Raw genomic sequence first — 15,248 nt, forward strand, 5'->3', positions numbered from 1 at the left:
TTATCTAAGCTGTAGTCCTGTTTTGTCACACAAATGTAAATGATGCTCAGAGGAACAAACATACGTGGCAAATAGTTTGTTAGAGTACTGTGGCAGACTCATAATTGTGGAATATCCTTGGGTGAGTGTGTGTGTGTCTTTGTCTGCATTTAAGTGTTTGGTGCACTGGATCAGTGAGTGGATGAGCTCTTTCACTGCTCAGGCCTTAAGATGCAGGCTTTACACTCTTATCTGTCCTATATTTCCTTCCAATCATTTGAGTGAGGACACTGCAGATGGATATTAGGTCACTTTATGTGTTCATTTTGTCAAGAGGCTGATGCCGGCATGGCCGCATTTCTGGTCATACATTTCCAGGGTCTCTGCCAGCAGCCGTCGCTCGTTTCATTTTCCAAAACTCCATGAGCTCTTTCACTGATCAGGCCCTTCTGTTGGGAAATACCATGGTAACAGTGCTGGCAAGAGCTGACCTAAGCTGTCACAACAAACACATGTGCATAATGCACAAACACACAGGAACACACACACACACACACACACACACACACACTGCTGCTGGTGCTGCTAGAGTTCCCCACCAGAGTTGGGCAATTGACATACTGTAAACCCCAAGGCCGCGGGGCCTCACTAGTCAGAACTGAGCAGTAATCAAAGCAGACACACAGGTCGAACTTTATTATCAACCACTCGATACCAGCAGCAGGAACAGCCACAAGTCCTCCAAAATACAGCACACAGGACACAGTGAGTTGGAGCACAACATTCATTGCGCCTTCCCCTGGGCGTGGAAGATCAGCTTGAAGCTTTTCAATTTGTTTTGGATGTAAAGTTGAAGTTTCCGGACTTTTTGCTGCTGGTGTGAAGAACTGAAGCTGATGACCTGACAAAGGACTTCTGTCAGGTAAGATAGACCTCTTTCTCCTTCCTGCATATTGCTTTGAGTCATTGAGTTGCAGTGAAGACTAGTATCATGTAATCATGTAATTGTTGAGAAAAATGAAACTTTTTCTGCTCATAGGAGCCAACATAAAAACTGGCAACCGAAAAGTTTCTGCCTTCAAAAGCAGCATGGTTTACTTTGAATCTAAATGGATGACATCCCCAAAGGGAATTTCTTATGTGTTTTATTATTGGTGTGCGTTTGAAGCTCATACTCACCTCGACAACAATTTGAAAGTACACTTCTAATTATTTCATGGTATTATGACCATTATGCCTTTTTACGCACCATCCAACATGACTCTTTTCAAAGCACGAATGTGTGTGTGGAAATCTGTTTGATCAATATTGATTACACTAAAAATATGCTGTTTTAAGCCTTTTTTTTTTCATTACTCTGCACTGCTCTTTTTGTAATTTGAATATAGATCAGGTGGGTTCACTGTATATATGGTATGGTAAACATGACACTTTGCCAATATTTCTTTTCATCAACATCATCAAAGGCTGTGTAGGCATAAATGCACATGAAAACAGTATCATTTGACAGCTGTGAAAATAACAGTGAGCATAATGAAACGCAGCAGTAGAGCAGCCTTTTTAAGTCTGTGGAACATTGTTGATGATTCAGTACATTTAAAAGCTGTTGTGTGCAATGCTAAGCTGCGAGACTGCCCTGAAAAAAATCAGGTTAGAGCAGAAAATATCTTGTTCTTTCAGGAACTGTATCAGTAAGCCGTCTCTAATTAACCTCCAGCGATGGCATGAAGCCATATGGACAATTTCTGGGTCGATCAATATTTGCAAACATGAACAACTTCCCTACCAAACCTCACACTTCCTGATCATTTGACTCTATCCGGGCGTGAGATGTGGGAATATTCCACGGGCAGTGAATGGCTAAATGAGTATAAGTGCAATGTACTATTTTTCTTACAAGAAACCCAAAGGCCTGCTCTTGCTCTAGAGGGGATTATATTCTTCAGAGTGAGAGTTTGAGCAGGACTCACCTTGAACTTGACTGCAGTGGACTAAAAAGAAAGATGTGTGTTAGAGGTAATAAGGATGTATAATGTACAGTGTAACCCTTACAGAACCACATAAATTTCACATGTGCAACAACTCATGTGATCATAGCTGACCACAAACATGTGATTGTGCACATGTGAAACATTTATTTGACCCATGAGAAACGTGGTTTTGGAACATTTTCATGGCATAATGTTTGATGCCCATGAAAATCTTTTCCATACTTTTAACATTTAATAATTAATATTTCTGTGTAGGAACAGATTTTTATATTTTCTCAGAGATTTATATGCAAGCAGTTAGATTCAGTATTGGGAGCCAGTTGCTCTAGTTCATAAAATGGTTGTAAAAGACCGTAAAAATGCCTCAACATCAGTAAATTGTAATTGAGAAACTTCCCACTACTAAAACATGTGTAAAAAAAAAGCTTTGGATATTGCCAGTACATAACACCATTACAAACCTTGTCTTCTTCTGTCTTCATTCACAGCCTCTCAACATACCCAGACTCTGTCCAGTCGAGATCCAAACCCAGCGTGAGACACTCAGCCAGATAGTAAAAGAGACGTCACAGGCTGTGAGGACAAGGTGGCTCTCTGACCCCACTGGTCCGTAGCGTTCCCACAATGGGGAAGACCGGGCAGAGTACAGTGGACTTAAACTCCCCATCAGAGGTCAAAGAAGCAATTCCCTTTGAGGAACTGGATCATGTGGCGCCCCCTGCAGGGGAAAAGAAGAAGAAGGATGAGCCGCCTGACAGGGGAAGCTGGAAGGGCAAGTTTGATTTCCTGCTGTCATGTGTGGGATATGCCATTGGTTTGGGAAATGTTTGGAGGTTTCCTTATTTGTGCGGCAAGAATGGTGGAGGTAAGTGTGAGTACTGATGAAACTGACAGACCCACCCGTATGACAGGTGTCTTAGTCTGATTACAATGTTTGTATTTATTGTTGTTATGTCAAATGGTAGGCTAGCTTTAAGGATGATGTGCTTAGTGGTAAAGCAGAGGCATTTATTTTAAAACCATCACAATAATACACAAGCAATATAACACAAAAAAAGTTTTATAGATTTTTTTGACTGACATTTCCCTTTAATAATACATTTTATAGGACTGTTGTACATTATCTTTTTTTTATAAAAAAAAACTTTTTCCATGGGGTGTACAACTTTCAGATCTTCAACCAGCAGCAGTGGTTTAACAAACTAGAAAATGGAACATGTAATTTTTACCACAATATTACAGCAGAATTCAGTTTTTCTTTGATCTAAAATGAAAAATATAAACTTAACTTGAATATTTAGGTTTCAAACATTTTTAATATGTTAAAGAAAAGCAGGAAGCCTGACTGACATCAGGATTAATTCTACACGGACACATTCTCAGCAGCAAATCTTATCAGATTTTAACCTTTTAATTAGTCTAAATGATCTTACCCGACATATTGTGTTTATCTTTTTTGTGGTGGTGTGTCAGGGGCCTTCCTGATCCCGTACTTTTTGACCTTGGTGTTTGCTGGAATACCGCTGTTCTTACTGGAGACATCGCTGGGACAGTTCACCTCAGTAGGAGGACTGGGGGTGTGGAAACTCATCCCTATGATGAAAGGTAACGCGCAGATTTCTGTAATGTTGAGAGCATATATCTCATATCAAATGTGCCTTTGCATGTTGCTGACGTGTAAAACATTACGCTGTTATAATGCTTATAATGCTGATGTCTACACCTCTTCCTCCTGCAGGTGTTGGTCTGGCTGCAGTGGTCCTGTCCTTCTGGCTCAACATTTACTACATTATCATCATTGCCTGGGCACTCTACTACTTATTCAACTCCTTTGGTTCGGTATGTTACATCATCAATAATGTTGAGTAATAAATACAATTTTTTTTTTTGCACCACCAGGTTTCTACAGTGGACAAACACTGTCTTGGGTGACTTTTACAGATTAGCTTTGCTTTCAGGATCAGTAGACAGCTACTATCACTGAAAAAGCTTTAATAAGCTCAGTAATAAAGGCCTGCATCAAAAACCAGCAAATTCGTGGAGCATGGAGCAGCTAGCAAGCCACCAAAACAGATCTGACAACAAGGTTATTATTATACTTATATAAGTGAGGTTGTTAGAAACATGACTCCAAATGAATATCAATTCATAACAACTATTTATGGCCAAAAATTTGTCAGTTTTGTGTCTTTTGTGTTGACAGCTTGTTCTACTACTCAGCATTGTTTTCAGCAGCAGTCATTAGAAATCTATAGATATTTCATTTATGATGATATCCATCTATGATGGAACTAAAAGCTGGATACAAACACAAATTAATGTGAATATCGTTGTGTAGCCTGTCTGCTGAATTTGTTAGGTGTGTTTTTTAGGTCTTTTCTTTTAAAGGTTTTTCGGGCATGGGGCTCTTGTGGGTGGGAAAATGCACAACATTATTGTTCAATGTTTTTAGCTAAAGGTCGAAAACATTGTCGGTTCATTAAATGTTATTTTCACTGTTGGATGGTTTGCCTTTCTGTCTCCTTTGTTCTGAGCAGTCTTTGTGGCGTTTGTGGCTGTCAAGTCAAACAAAACAGGAGACTGAAAAGTCAAGGATACAAGTTTTATTTTCTGAGGAGAAACATAAAGCTGGTTCATCCTGTTGGTTTGTCTTTTTTAGGAAATGATGCGGCTGATACATCCTGCCAAAATGCAAAACAGAGCTATTTTATCACGTTTTGTCCTACTGCAACCTGTTTTTGTTTATGCATGCTGTATATCTTTGTGCAGGAGCTGCCTTGGCAAAGCTGTGATAACCCCTGGAACACAGAGAAATGTTTTTGCAACTACAGTCTGACAGATACCACCAACCGGACCAGCGCTGTCACCGAGTTCTGGGAGTAAGTCAGTGAGATATGGACATGGTCCCACCACACGTGCGGTTGTGTTTGTACAAGATATTCTGCACATAGATGTGTAAAGCAACTATTTCTGGAAGCTATTTGTGCCTTTCTCGGTCCGAATTCATTGCGTGTTTCTGTAGGCGTAACATGCACCAGTTGTCCGGTGGTCTGGAGGAGCCAGGAGAGCTACGATGGCCCTTAGTGGGCACTCTGGCGCTGGCGTGGGTCCTCGTCTACTTCTCAATTTGGAAAGGAGTGGAGTGGACGGGGAAGGTCAGACTCTCTTGCCAAAGTTTTTCTCTATTCCCTCCCTCTACGTTCTCCATCCTTTCTTTGACCTCAGACTGCTTTTGCTGCATTGCCCTGTCTTCTTTATCTGAGCATCTTTCTGCCCTTCTTGCATTTTAAAGCTCTAATCATGCAAACACAAGTCGACACAGAGCTGTGCAGGAGGCAGACCTCACGCTGTTGTTGCCTGAGTCAAAGGGTGGAGCCAAATAGAATGATACATGGATTCAGAGATAGGAAAAAGTTAAATATTCCGTTTCCAGCTGCATGGCTCTCGGGGTGGTAAGGTCATTTGGTTCACTGTAGTCCGATGTAAAAGTTTGCATCAAAGTAAATGCAGCCCCTGAAGCAAAGAGACATGAAAAATAACCTTTCTTTAAATGTTAAAGCATTGTTTCTTTTTTATTTCCTGAGCTTCAAATATGGCAAAAAAAAACCAAGAAAAACAGTGCATGTGCGAAAGTTTGGCCTTTCTAACTTACATTCACAATGACGTACTTTGAGCTTAGTGCTAATTAGCAAATGTTAGCATGTTAGCACTCCAAACTAAGAGTGGGAACATGGTTAGCATTATACGTGGTAAACATGAGCATATTGTCCCTAAAATCAAATCTTAATTTTTTTTCAGGATAAGTTTTTAGAAGTAGAATCTTATGGTGCACTTGTTGTCATTTAGGTCTCTTCTTTGGCCAGAAAAAGAAATCTGGCTTATTTTAACCCCTTCCTTTTTTTTTTCCACTTATTTTGCTATATATTTATCAATCCCAAATGCACGTTGATGAAACTCAATTGGATACTTTTCATTATTGCTTTTAAAGTCATTGCTCTTCTGCCAGAATTTGAGAAAAGGGGCTTATGAAAAGGGGACTTTCATTGGCATGAATGATTGGGCATTGTGCATGAGAATTTCCAATCAAGTGGTGATGACATTTAACTGTTGATGCATCGTGTTGTTGTATTATGTTATTACAATGTCTACTTCTATGTCTGAATAGATGTATTTAACTCCTCTGTGGTTTCCCGATTGGATGATATCCTGATGCTGATGTTTATTTAAAATGTCTTGTCCGAGTTACTCAAAGTGTCACATTATGAGTTCTCATTAGAACAGAGCGGAGAAGTTAATTGGCTCCATTGAATCAAACAACAACCTTAAATGTTTTTTCTTTCATGTAAGACATGTCTTCACACTTTATTTCTTCTCAAATATTTATATCTGCTGTCATTTTGCTGTTTACATCCCATCTGTCCTCCAACAATTCACTCTGGTGGAAATAAAAACGCTCTCAAAATGTATTATTTTATCCCAAACAGCTGGATGATTCAGAGGTGATAACAAAAGAGTTAGAAAAATAAAAAAAATTAACATCTCTCGGCCGTCTGCCTGGGATTTTTAAATTACAGCAAGTCGAAGCAAAGTATATGAGCAGAAAAACATTTACACATTCACTGCCAGCGATAATTGGATTTTAATGTGTGGCATCTGAGAGCTGTGAGAAAAATGAATCCCCCAAAGGCCCCGGCCTTGACGGACATTACCAATTAAGCATAATCATTACGCCACAGAACTGCGGGCCACATGCTACAGATCTTCTGGCAAAGAGAAGCCATGGAAATATATTTTAGTAGCTGACACTTTCTGTATGCTGTGGCAACTGGGATTTAGCTTCTCTTTATGACTTAATTATTGAAGTAAAATTGTTGGTTTGCATTTGAGATTAGTTTAAAAACAACCCCATGTTAACACATATAGACAGTACAGAATGTACAGACACCAAAGTAACTGCTAGAAAAATGTCTTTCTCTCATTTTAAATTCTGTTTCAGTGAAATACAGGTTTAAATTTTGATTATTACTTTAAAAGCATATTCTCTCTCTTGCAGGTGGTGTATTTCTCTGCCACTTATCCCTACTTCATGCTGTTCATCCTGTTTTTCCGAGGGGTCACACTTCCCGGAGCCATAGATGGGATCCGCTTCTACATTACCCCAGACTTCAATAAGCTCATCCGATCTGAGGTGCACAGTTTGCACACATCCTCATCTAAAACGTATTCATAGATAGACATGAGCACATGAACTGTCTGTGTATCTGTTGTATCACAGGTGTGGCTGGACGCAGCAACTCAAATCTTCTTCTCCTACGGATTGGGCCTCGGCTCGCTCATCGCGCTGGGAAGCTACAACTCTTACAACAATGATGTCTACAAGTAGGGACAGGAAATCAAAGCTTTGTACATCGTCTTTAATAATGATATCATATTTGTTTTCTTTGATCGTAAATTTTCATTTGATCTTTCCTCTTCAGGGACTCCATCATAGTGTGCTGTGTCAACTCCTTCACCAGCATGTTTGCTGGGTTTGTCATCTTCTCCATTGTTGGCTTCATGTCCCACATCACAAAGAAACCCGTGCATGAATTGGCAGCATCAGGTACATTTTATTATAAACAGAGAATAGTTGGCATTTATTGCTGCATTTTGCTGATAAATATTTTAATCAGATTATATTACTTCGAGATTAGAATTCTTACTATTCCAACCTTTTCAACTTTCATATTTATGGTAATATGAATGCTGAAAACTCACGTGACAGCCTTGGGAATGTTTTCTGTGTTAGTGCATATACTTTTTAGCAGGCTACAATATATTGTCGTAAGGTAAAACATTTGTAATTTGAAATATTTGTCTTGTTTGTGATATTTAGGTCCAGGTTTGGCGTTTTTGGCTTATCCTCAGGCAGTCACGCAGCTTCCCATGTCCTCTCTATGGGCCATCCTTTTTTTCTCCATGCTCATGATGCTCGGCCTGGACAGTCAGGTACAAATAACGCACACAATGCTTGTGGGTGAGAATAGGATGCGGTTTTGCCACAAAAGTTTTGATCTTTTTTTTTTTAAAACTGTCCATTATGTGTCTAACAGAATTTAATCAGTCCACTACAGGATGCCTTGCCTCAGCCTAAAAAGTGAGGTGCCTTTTTAATGCATCAAAAAACATGTTCACAAAAAGATCATAGTTTTGGTTCAAATAAGTAATTCACGAAAATGACTTAACATATATTGCTTAAGTTCAATACATTACAAAATGTAAGTGTAATGTAAACCTCCTGATGTTATTTACATTGACTTTTGCTTTTTCACTGAATAGAACAATACCCTTTTGGGTGAACGTCATGTGGCACATGCACCTTGGTAACATAACCTCCTTCTACGACCCTGGTCAAAAACATGACACTGACACGGTATCCTCGAGTGGATTAACAGGTGTATTGCACACTTTGGCATAATACCTGGCTGTGTGTTATAGACGAGGTTTTCTTTTATTCTCACATGACAGTGCATCCTGACCCGTCTGTTCCTACTCCTATGTATTAGTTCTGCACAGTAGAAGGCTTCATCACAGCTCTCATGGATGAATATCCCATGGTGTTGAGGAAGAGGAAGAAGGTCTTCATCCTCATTGTCTGCTTCATCTCCTTCATCATTGGCTTCTCCAACATCACGCAGGTGTTGCATGGATCGCTCTTAATTGCACTTACTTGCACCAACATGCATGAACACTTGCACATGTTTCCGTTACTTGGGAAAAGAACTCCTGCATTATACATAACAACAAAACGGTCTCACAACAACCTGTGGTGTACATTCTTTATGAATATTTTATTCAATAAAGAGAGGGATGTTAATATTCAGCCCCTAAAACAGATATGTGTGTGTCTCCGTGTGTTGAAATCTCTCAGGGTGGTCTGTACGTGTTCAAGCTGTTTGATTACTACTCTGCCAGTGGGATGTGTCTTCTGTTCCTCGTCTTCTTTGAGACCGTTTCCATATCCTGGTTTTATGGTAGGAAATCTCTCCTTTTTATTGCCTGCATTTATGGGATTAAACTATATTCTGCTGAGTGAAATGAAATGTTACCACTGCTGAAATTAGTTGAGACAATCTGGATGAAAAGGACTAATGAATTGAGCATGTAGATTTCCTACATAGCTGTCCAACAGGAAATTACATCTATCTGCTCCCATTTCTGCGATAAGACTCTGTTCACTCGGCTTTCCCTCTCTTTCACCCCACACGGCTTTGTTCTTGCAGTTATCATCTCCATATTACAACACACCCACTCCCTCTTTGTCCTCCTCTCTTTATTCCACAGGAGCTGAAAAATTCTATAAGAACATTGAGGACATGATCGGGTATCGGCCATGTGGCTGGTGGAAGCTTTGTTGGATGTTCTTCACACCTCTAATCTGCCTGGTAGGAGAAAAAATATTATTGATTTAACCTCTGACCTTTCATCTGCTTAATTCTTTAAACGTGCTCCTGTCAGTTGAGCTTCCTTCTCCCACAAGGAAATCTATGTACCTATCAAGCTGCAGCAGGTGCCAATAGGTAGAGGATTGATGTCATTGCTGAAATGGTTTCATCTGACATGAGGTGATTTGTACTTCATCCCATGGACTGTCAGGCCCTCAGGGAAATCATGCCAATGTCTTTATCTCCTCTACTTTACAGAAAGGAAGTGTACTGTGTAAATAAACTTTCATAGTACTTTAGTGCATAAAAAAGAAACAGGCAGTAATGTTTTGATGACTTGCAGGTCTAAAAATATTGAGAGGGAGAGGTTAACAACTATAGCTTAATTTGATTAGAAAGTGATTATAGCCACTTAGATGTTTGGTCCACCACTCAGAAATATCTCAACAGCTATTGGATAGTGACATTTTACAGTTATTTGCTTCCCTGCTTAGATGTATCTGATAAATTTCCACCAATAAAGTTGGTGCAAACATTCATTTAATTTGGTTTAAGAGCTGAACCTGAAAATATAGCAACATTTAGCCTCTCAAGTGGTATTTAGCATGAGTTAGCAAATTTTAGCTGCACCACATTAAGCATGGTTGTGCCTAAGGCCCTAAAGTCTGTCTCACTGTCACCTTAAACAACATACAATATTGGTATCCAATATGGTTTTAATGAGGGGCTGTTTGAATACCTACCAAGGGTCAGTGTTAGCCACTAGCTGCTGGCACCTACTAGCATTGGGTCACAATTAGGGTCAGGATTAGGAATAGGATTAGAATTAGGGTTTGGGTTAGGGTTACGGGGGATTAGGGTTAGCATGCTGTAGACTGTCCTTTAAACACCAAGGTTTTTTCAACAGCATTTTAATGGCTATAATGGTCCAAACCACATGTTAAAATATAGTAGTGCAAGCTGATCCAAACAATGGTTTTATAAAATCGAGTTGTTTCAACAAAAAGCACAAAATCTGTGCTTCCGAGTCTCATTCTGCAGTTTTTGGATCAACTGGTCTCAGATTAAATTAACAAAATGCATTTTATGTTGTAGGGGGTGTTCACCTTCAGTGCCATTGAGATGACCCCTCTGACCTTGGGGAAGTACGTGTACCCGCTGTGGGGCCAAGTGATTGGCTGGCTCATGTCTTTGTCTTCGATGTTACTAATCCCAGGCTATGTCATCTACATGTTCTGCAACACCAAGGGCAGCATCAAACAGGTACAAAACTCTGACATGACTCACCTTTTTTCTGATTTTAATGTATACTGATTCAAGATTAAAAAAAAAAAAAAAATCTACCAAGAAAAGTGTTAAGTAGAAAGCAAACAAAATTAGCACAGTCGATACTTGAATGAAACAGTGCAGGAAGGCTGGATTTCCTCACTCTGTTGTTTAGACTGCAGTCAGTCAAGCATGAACAGATATATGGGTTTGGCTCAAGGCCAACATCATTAACCTGGGTTTAGGTAGGTGAGACAATTTTGAAGGTGAGCACAGATTGTTAGACTTCTTTGTGCCTTACAAAATCATGTTTTTCTTTTTTAATATGAACTATTTTAAGAGAATTGTGGCACTGGAATCAGCCTAGTTATCAGCTTTCTACCTTCCCTACCTTTAATCCAGTGAGAAATGTGTAAATTACAGCTCAAACGGGCTTTTCACCTTATTATTGTCTTTGTCTTGATCCCCCTAAACCTTTCACATTTGGCCTCACCTTTTAAAAATAACTGTGCAGCTAATCTAAGGCTGATGTAACTCTCTTTACATGACCAGCGTTGGCGGATGATGACAACTTCCCAGGAGGATGAAAAGCCATCAGGGCATGAAGAATTCACACACACAGGGAGCGTGGGCGAAGCTCCTGTCTAGCCAGGATCGTTCAGGTTGAAAGAATCTGACTGCCTGGACTTAATGTAGTCAACACTGAAATTTGACAATTGGATGGATGGAGTCTCTGGAGAGCAGTTTTTACCGTGTTTTCTTCCATCTTAAATTGTGCTGAAAGTCAGGCAAATAGAAGAAGGTGAAGCGGTACTTTTAATGGATATTTCTTTTAAAAAAAAAAGTAAAAACAGCAGTAAACGCTCTGACCACAAATTGAATCAACAATAACCCTGTGTATATATACCCCATATGCAATATACCATTTTAACTGTAAGTCTTCGCTCTCCTTGTAAATCTCAACTACTCAACACAATCACAGTCTTTGTTTAAGCTTATGACAAACGTACTGAATGTTGTAGAGATTTTAAACAATCTGGTAAAACTTGATTTTAAATATAAAACTTGTAATGCATCAAAGATTATTTGCTTATCTTGCAGCTTAAAGAACCAACAAACCAGCCACTGTGATGTAGCTGTTCATAGCAGTAAGGTAAATATAAATTTTATCCATTAAAAAGTCTGTGGGTCATAATGTTGATCCAGATCTAAAATCAAAACAAAACATTTCTTACCATAATTTTTATGTGATACAAGCTGCGTATGCTATTTACCATTCACTTTTTTCTCATTTAACAAGGATTTGAGATACTTTTTAGAGTTTAATTATGTATATTGAGGTTTTCATGGCAATGTTTAAGATATTAGAAAACTGTAAATATAAATGTTTCATTCTGTTAAGATTTTTTTTTTAAGTACTTTTTTTCATACTCGAATAATAAGCAACGCTACAACTCCCCATTTTGTAAGTTTGGAGAAGGTGACTGTGGAAACCATGCATCTCCAAAACACATTCAATTAGCTCAGACTTGATTTTAAAATGGTTCCTAAAAGGCTTATATAACTTAACAAGTACAATTGTTGTCGTTAAAAGACCATTTGGAGTTACATGATTTTCTTTGGACTGCAACTTTAAGAAATGTATTACAGATATACCCCAAGATTAGTTCTATTTTCTTTTCATTTCAATAAAAACATACACTAAATAATTGGCATTTTGTAACTCCATCTTCCATCAGCATCTTCCACAAACTATTCTATAGTGTCAAGGAACTTGCTCAGATAAAGTAATTAATTTTTCTTCTAAACTTTACTTTCTTTGTAAATTCAAAACAATTAGTTTCTATTTCATCCCTGTTTTTCTCTTCTGAAAGCCTTTGGGGCTATGAGCCGCATAAATCAACATTCCTAGATAAACATTGGCAGGTTTATGTGTTGCAGCATAATTCACTTGAACACTTTCTAAAAACTAGTGCCTCAACTAGTGATGTGATGCAATGATAAAGTCTTAGCACTGGTAGTGACTCTTTAAAGGTTTCCCTGTTGGGTCTTGCACCTAAATCTGGTCTAACTGACATCACTGTAGGTCTTTAAATGCTTTGCATGTTTGGCCATGCAGTGTGTGTGTGTGTTTAGAGCAGCTATGAAGCTCTGTATCTCTGTAAGCTATTAATTATTGAAGAAAAGCTACTTTTGGCTCTTATTTTACTGACATCAAGTGCTTTCACTGGTTTCAGTGATACAGGATTCTGTGCCATCAATGTTGGCTGTGGTTTAAGGTGGAACAAAGTAGGAGAAACAAGCGTAAAACCTTAATTAACTCTTTATTGTTTTACATTTCCAGGAGACGTGGACCTTCAATACTTATTTGAAGGCTTTCCTTTTAGCTCTGTTTTGCCCTCTACCACGTCCCTAGGTACATATTTGGCTATTTCGCTGCTGATTGTTCCACCTCTAACACCAGCTAACTTTAATTCTCTACCATTTGTTGCTGTTAGTTCTTTTTCACCAAAATCAGCTGTCTGCTGCTGAAAACAGACTGAAACAAAAATATTGACCTGCCAGAGCCTGTATGGGTCATAGAGCTGAGTGAAACTGCAGTCAATTCTCTGGGTTTGTTGTTACAAGCAACTGTTTCACATAAAAGTAGACGTGTGACCCATTGTGCCATCTATTGCTAATCCATTCTATTCATTTTGATAAAACTGTCTGGTGTAAAATGTCAGCTGATGTGCACCTGGGTACAAAGTAATGCATTGTACAGTGCAGTGTTGTGTAACATGTTATTCAAAAAAAACTAAAACATTTCCACAGCAGTGTTTTGAATGCTGTTTTTAAATCCAAGAAGAAAAAGCAACCCATTGTGGTGAATAGACTTAAATCATCTTTAATTGCATGTTGATATACTGCAGAGACAGATAGAGAGGGATTCAAAGCCAACTGAGGAAGATGATGGTTCATATCTGTTGCACTCAGTTTCCTCCTGTCTATCCATAATTAGTTCCACTATTTGTATTACTTTCTACTAGTATGAGCAAACACAGTGTTGAAGAGCCAGACAAGATCCACATGTCATTCATGAAGCAGTGCACTGGTATGGCAGAGCCCTTTTGTGAGTTTTTTCATGAATGGAAGCCGCTACTGGCTCCCATATCATTCGCTACACTCCCAAAATGCTACATTGGTTTCCTTGCAAACGTAAATCCGGGATTTTCAGTGTGCCTCATAGTCATGTTTCTTGCGCACACGGCCTATCTGTCCCCTTAAAATGCTTAAACATATTGTTGAAAACTGTGCAACCATAAACAAAGGGTTGCAAAAGACAGAGAAAAACAAAATGGCCATGAAAGAGGCATCTAATTTGCCACGAGGCACAGAAACATATTTGCCTAAATATCTATTTTGTGTTGAAAAGGGTGTTTGCTATCATAACAAATTCATTTAATATATCTTTTTCAGTTCCACCACAAGCCTCCTTGTATATCATGACAAAAAAATATTCATCTTCCACTAATGTGCTCAGCAAAAATTAGTCATGCACGATAAATTCAAGACTTTGGGGAATAAGGGCTCAACTGGTCTTCAAACTGATATCATGCATGAAAAAAATCAATCATATTATATCTGAGAGTTGATTTAAACAAATAAATAAGCAACCATACTATCGTCATCAATTAATGTAGAATCCATAATAATAAAACTCGATGTAATCTGCTGAAATATATTACCTAACCTTCAAATGTTTGTTTTTAGTCGGTAAAAGTATCAAACTAATCATCGCAGCTCTTCATTTTGAAAGTGCAAATTGTTTTTTCTTGTGTTATGAAATAATAACAGAAGCAATTACTGGGATGAGAGAGAGAGAGAGAGAGAGACAGAGAGAGAGAGAGAGAGAGAGACAGAGAGGATGGATTTGTTTACTAGGAAGTTAACTACTGTGAGCAGGTCACACACACGCACACACTCATTGTCTCTGCCAACCAGAAAAACAAACTGCTTTTTTTTTTTTTCTGCAACCTCCGTCTTTTCTCGAGGTGAAATCCTGAAGGACAGAAAGATGAGATAGAGACCTCCACGCAGTGGTTCTGTGATTATAAATCAACAAATCAGACGAGTGGAGGTCAGATGGAAGCAGAGTTAACCCTTATGGGCTTGTGTTTAAAAGATGGACGCATTCAGGCTGAGGCAGTCACTGACCTATTTCAGAACGAAGGACGTGTGACAGGGCAATAGCGATTTGAAGGGGCTAAAGGTAGCTTGCTTGTCCTTTCTGACACTGCTCGCATGTGGTATTTACAATCTAGGCCGAGGTGAAATAGAAAGAGATCAGATAATGCATTCTTTTTGTCCCATTCTTATTTAAAGCAGGATGGCCAACAGCACAAACAATACCATTTATGCCGGCATTTGCAGTGTAAGCTGTGTAGTTTTTTTCCTTTTTGAAAATGTCAGACTGAAAGGTTAGGAAGAGAGGGAAGAGAAAGCAGTCACAAGGATTTGAAACAAAACCTGGGAGTCAAACCAACATACAGAGACGGTGTCTGGATGTTTTTGCGGGTGGACTCGAGGCTATATTTATCAACCAGAG

At 38.9% G+C, this 15,248-nt stretch overlaps 1 protein-coding gene across 1 annotated transcript; it reads left to right on the top strand.

Moving 5' to 3' along the window:
* Positions 1-628: 628 nt before the first annotated feature.
* On the top strand, positions 629-13,484 carry slc6a1l (solute carrier family 6 member 1, like). The gene is made up of 15 exons (XM_069164785.1): positions 629-901; positions 2,459-2,835; positions 3,444-3,575; positions 3,709-3,809; positions 4,740-4,849; positions 4,993-5,125; positions 7,024-7,158; positions 7,246-7,349; positions 7,448-7,572; positions 7,846-7,958; positions 8,516-8,647; positions 8,881-8,983; positions 9,294-9,394; positions 10,490-10,657; positions 11,213-13,484. The coding sequence occupies exons 2-15, from the start codon at positions 2,595-2,597 to the stop codon at positions 11,306-11,308; spliced, it is 1,794 nt and encodes a 597-aa protein (XP_069020886.1). The 5' UTR covers positions 629-901; positions 2,459-2,594; the 3' UTR covers positions 11,309-13,484.
* Positions 13,485-15,248: the final 1,764 nt, after the last annotated feature.

Source organism: Embiotoca jacksoni, unplaced genomic scaffold (genome assembly GCF_022577435.1).
Source record: "Embiotoca jacksoni isolate LCO1_2020_lvr unplaced genomic scaffold, fEmbJac1.0.p SCAF_32, whole genome shotgun sequence".
NCBI classification, from domain to species: domain Eukaryota; kingdom Metazoa; phylum Chordata; class Actinopteri; family Embiotocidae; genus Embiotoca; species Embiotoca jacksoni.

Coding starts and splice junctions, on each gene's coding strand:
- slc6a1l (XM_069164785.1), top strand. CDS start 2,595: ATGGGGAAGACCGGGCAGAGTACAGTGGACTTAAACTCCCCATCAGAG. Junction 4,850..4,992: donor GCTGTCACCGAGTTCTGGGA/GTAAGTCAGTGA, acceptor GTGTTTCTGTAG/GCGTAACATGCACCAGTTGT. Junction 7,959..8,515: donor TGCTCGGCCTGGACAGTCAG/GTACAAATAACG, acceptor CCTATGTATTAG/TTCTGCACAGTAGAAGGCTT.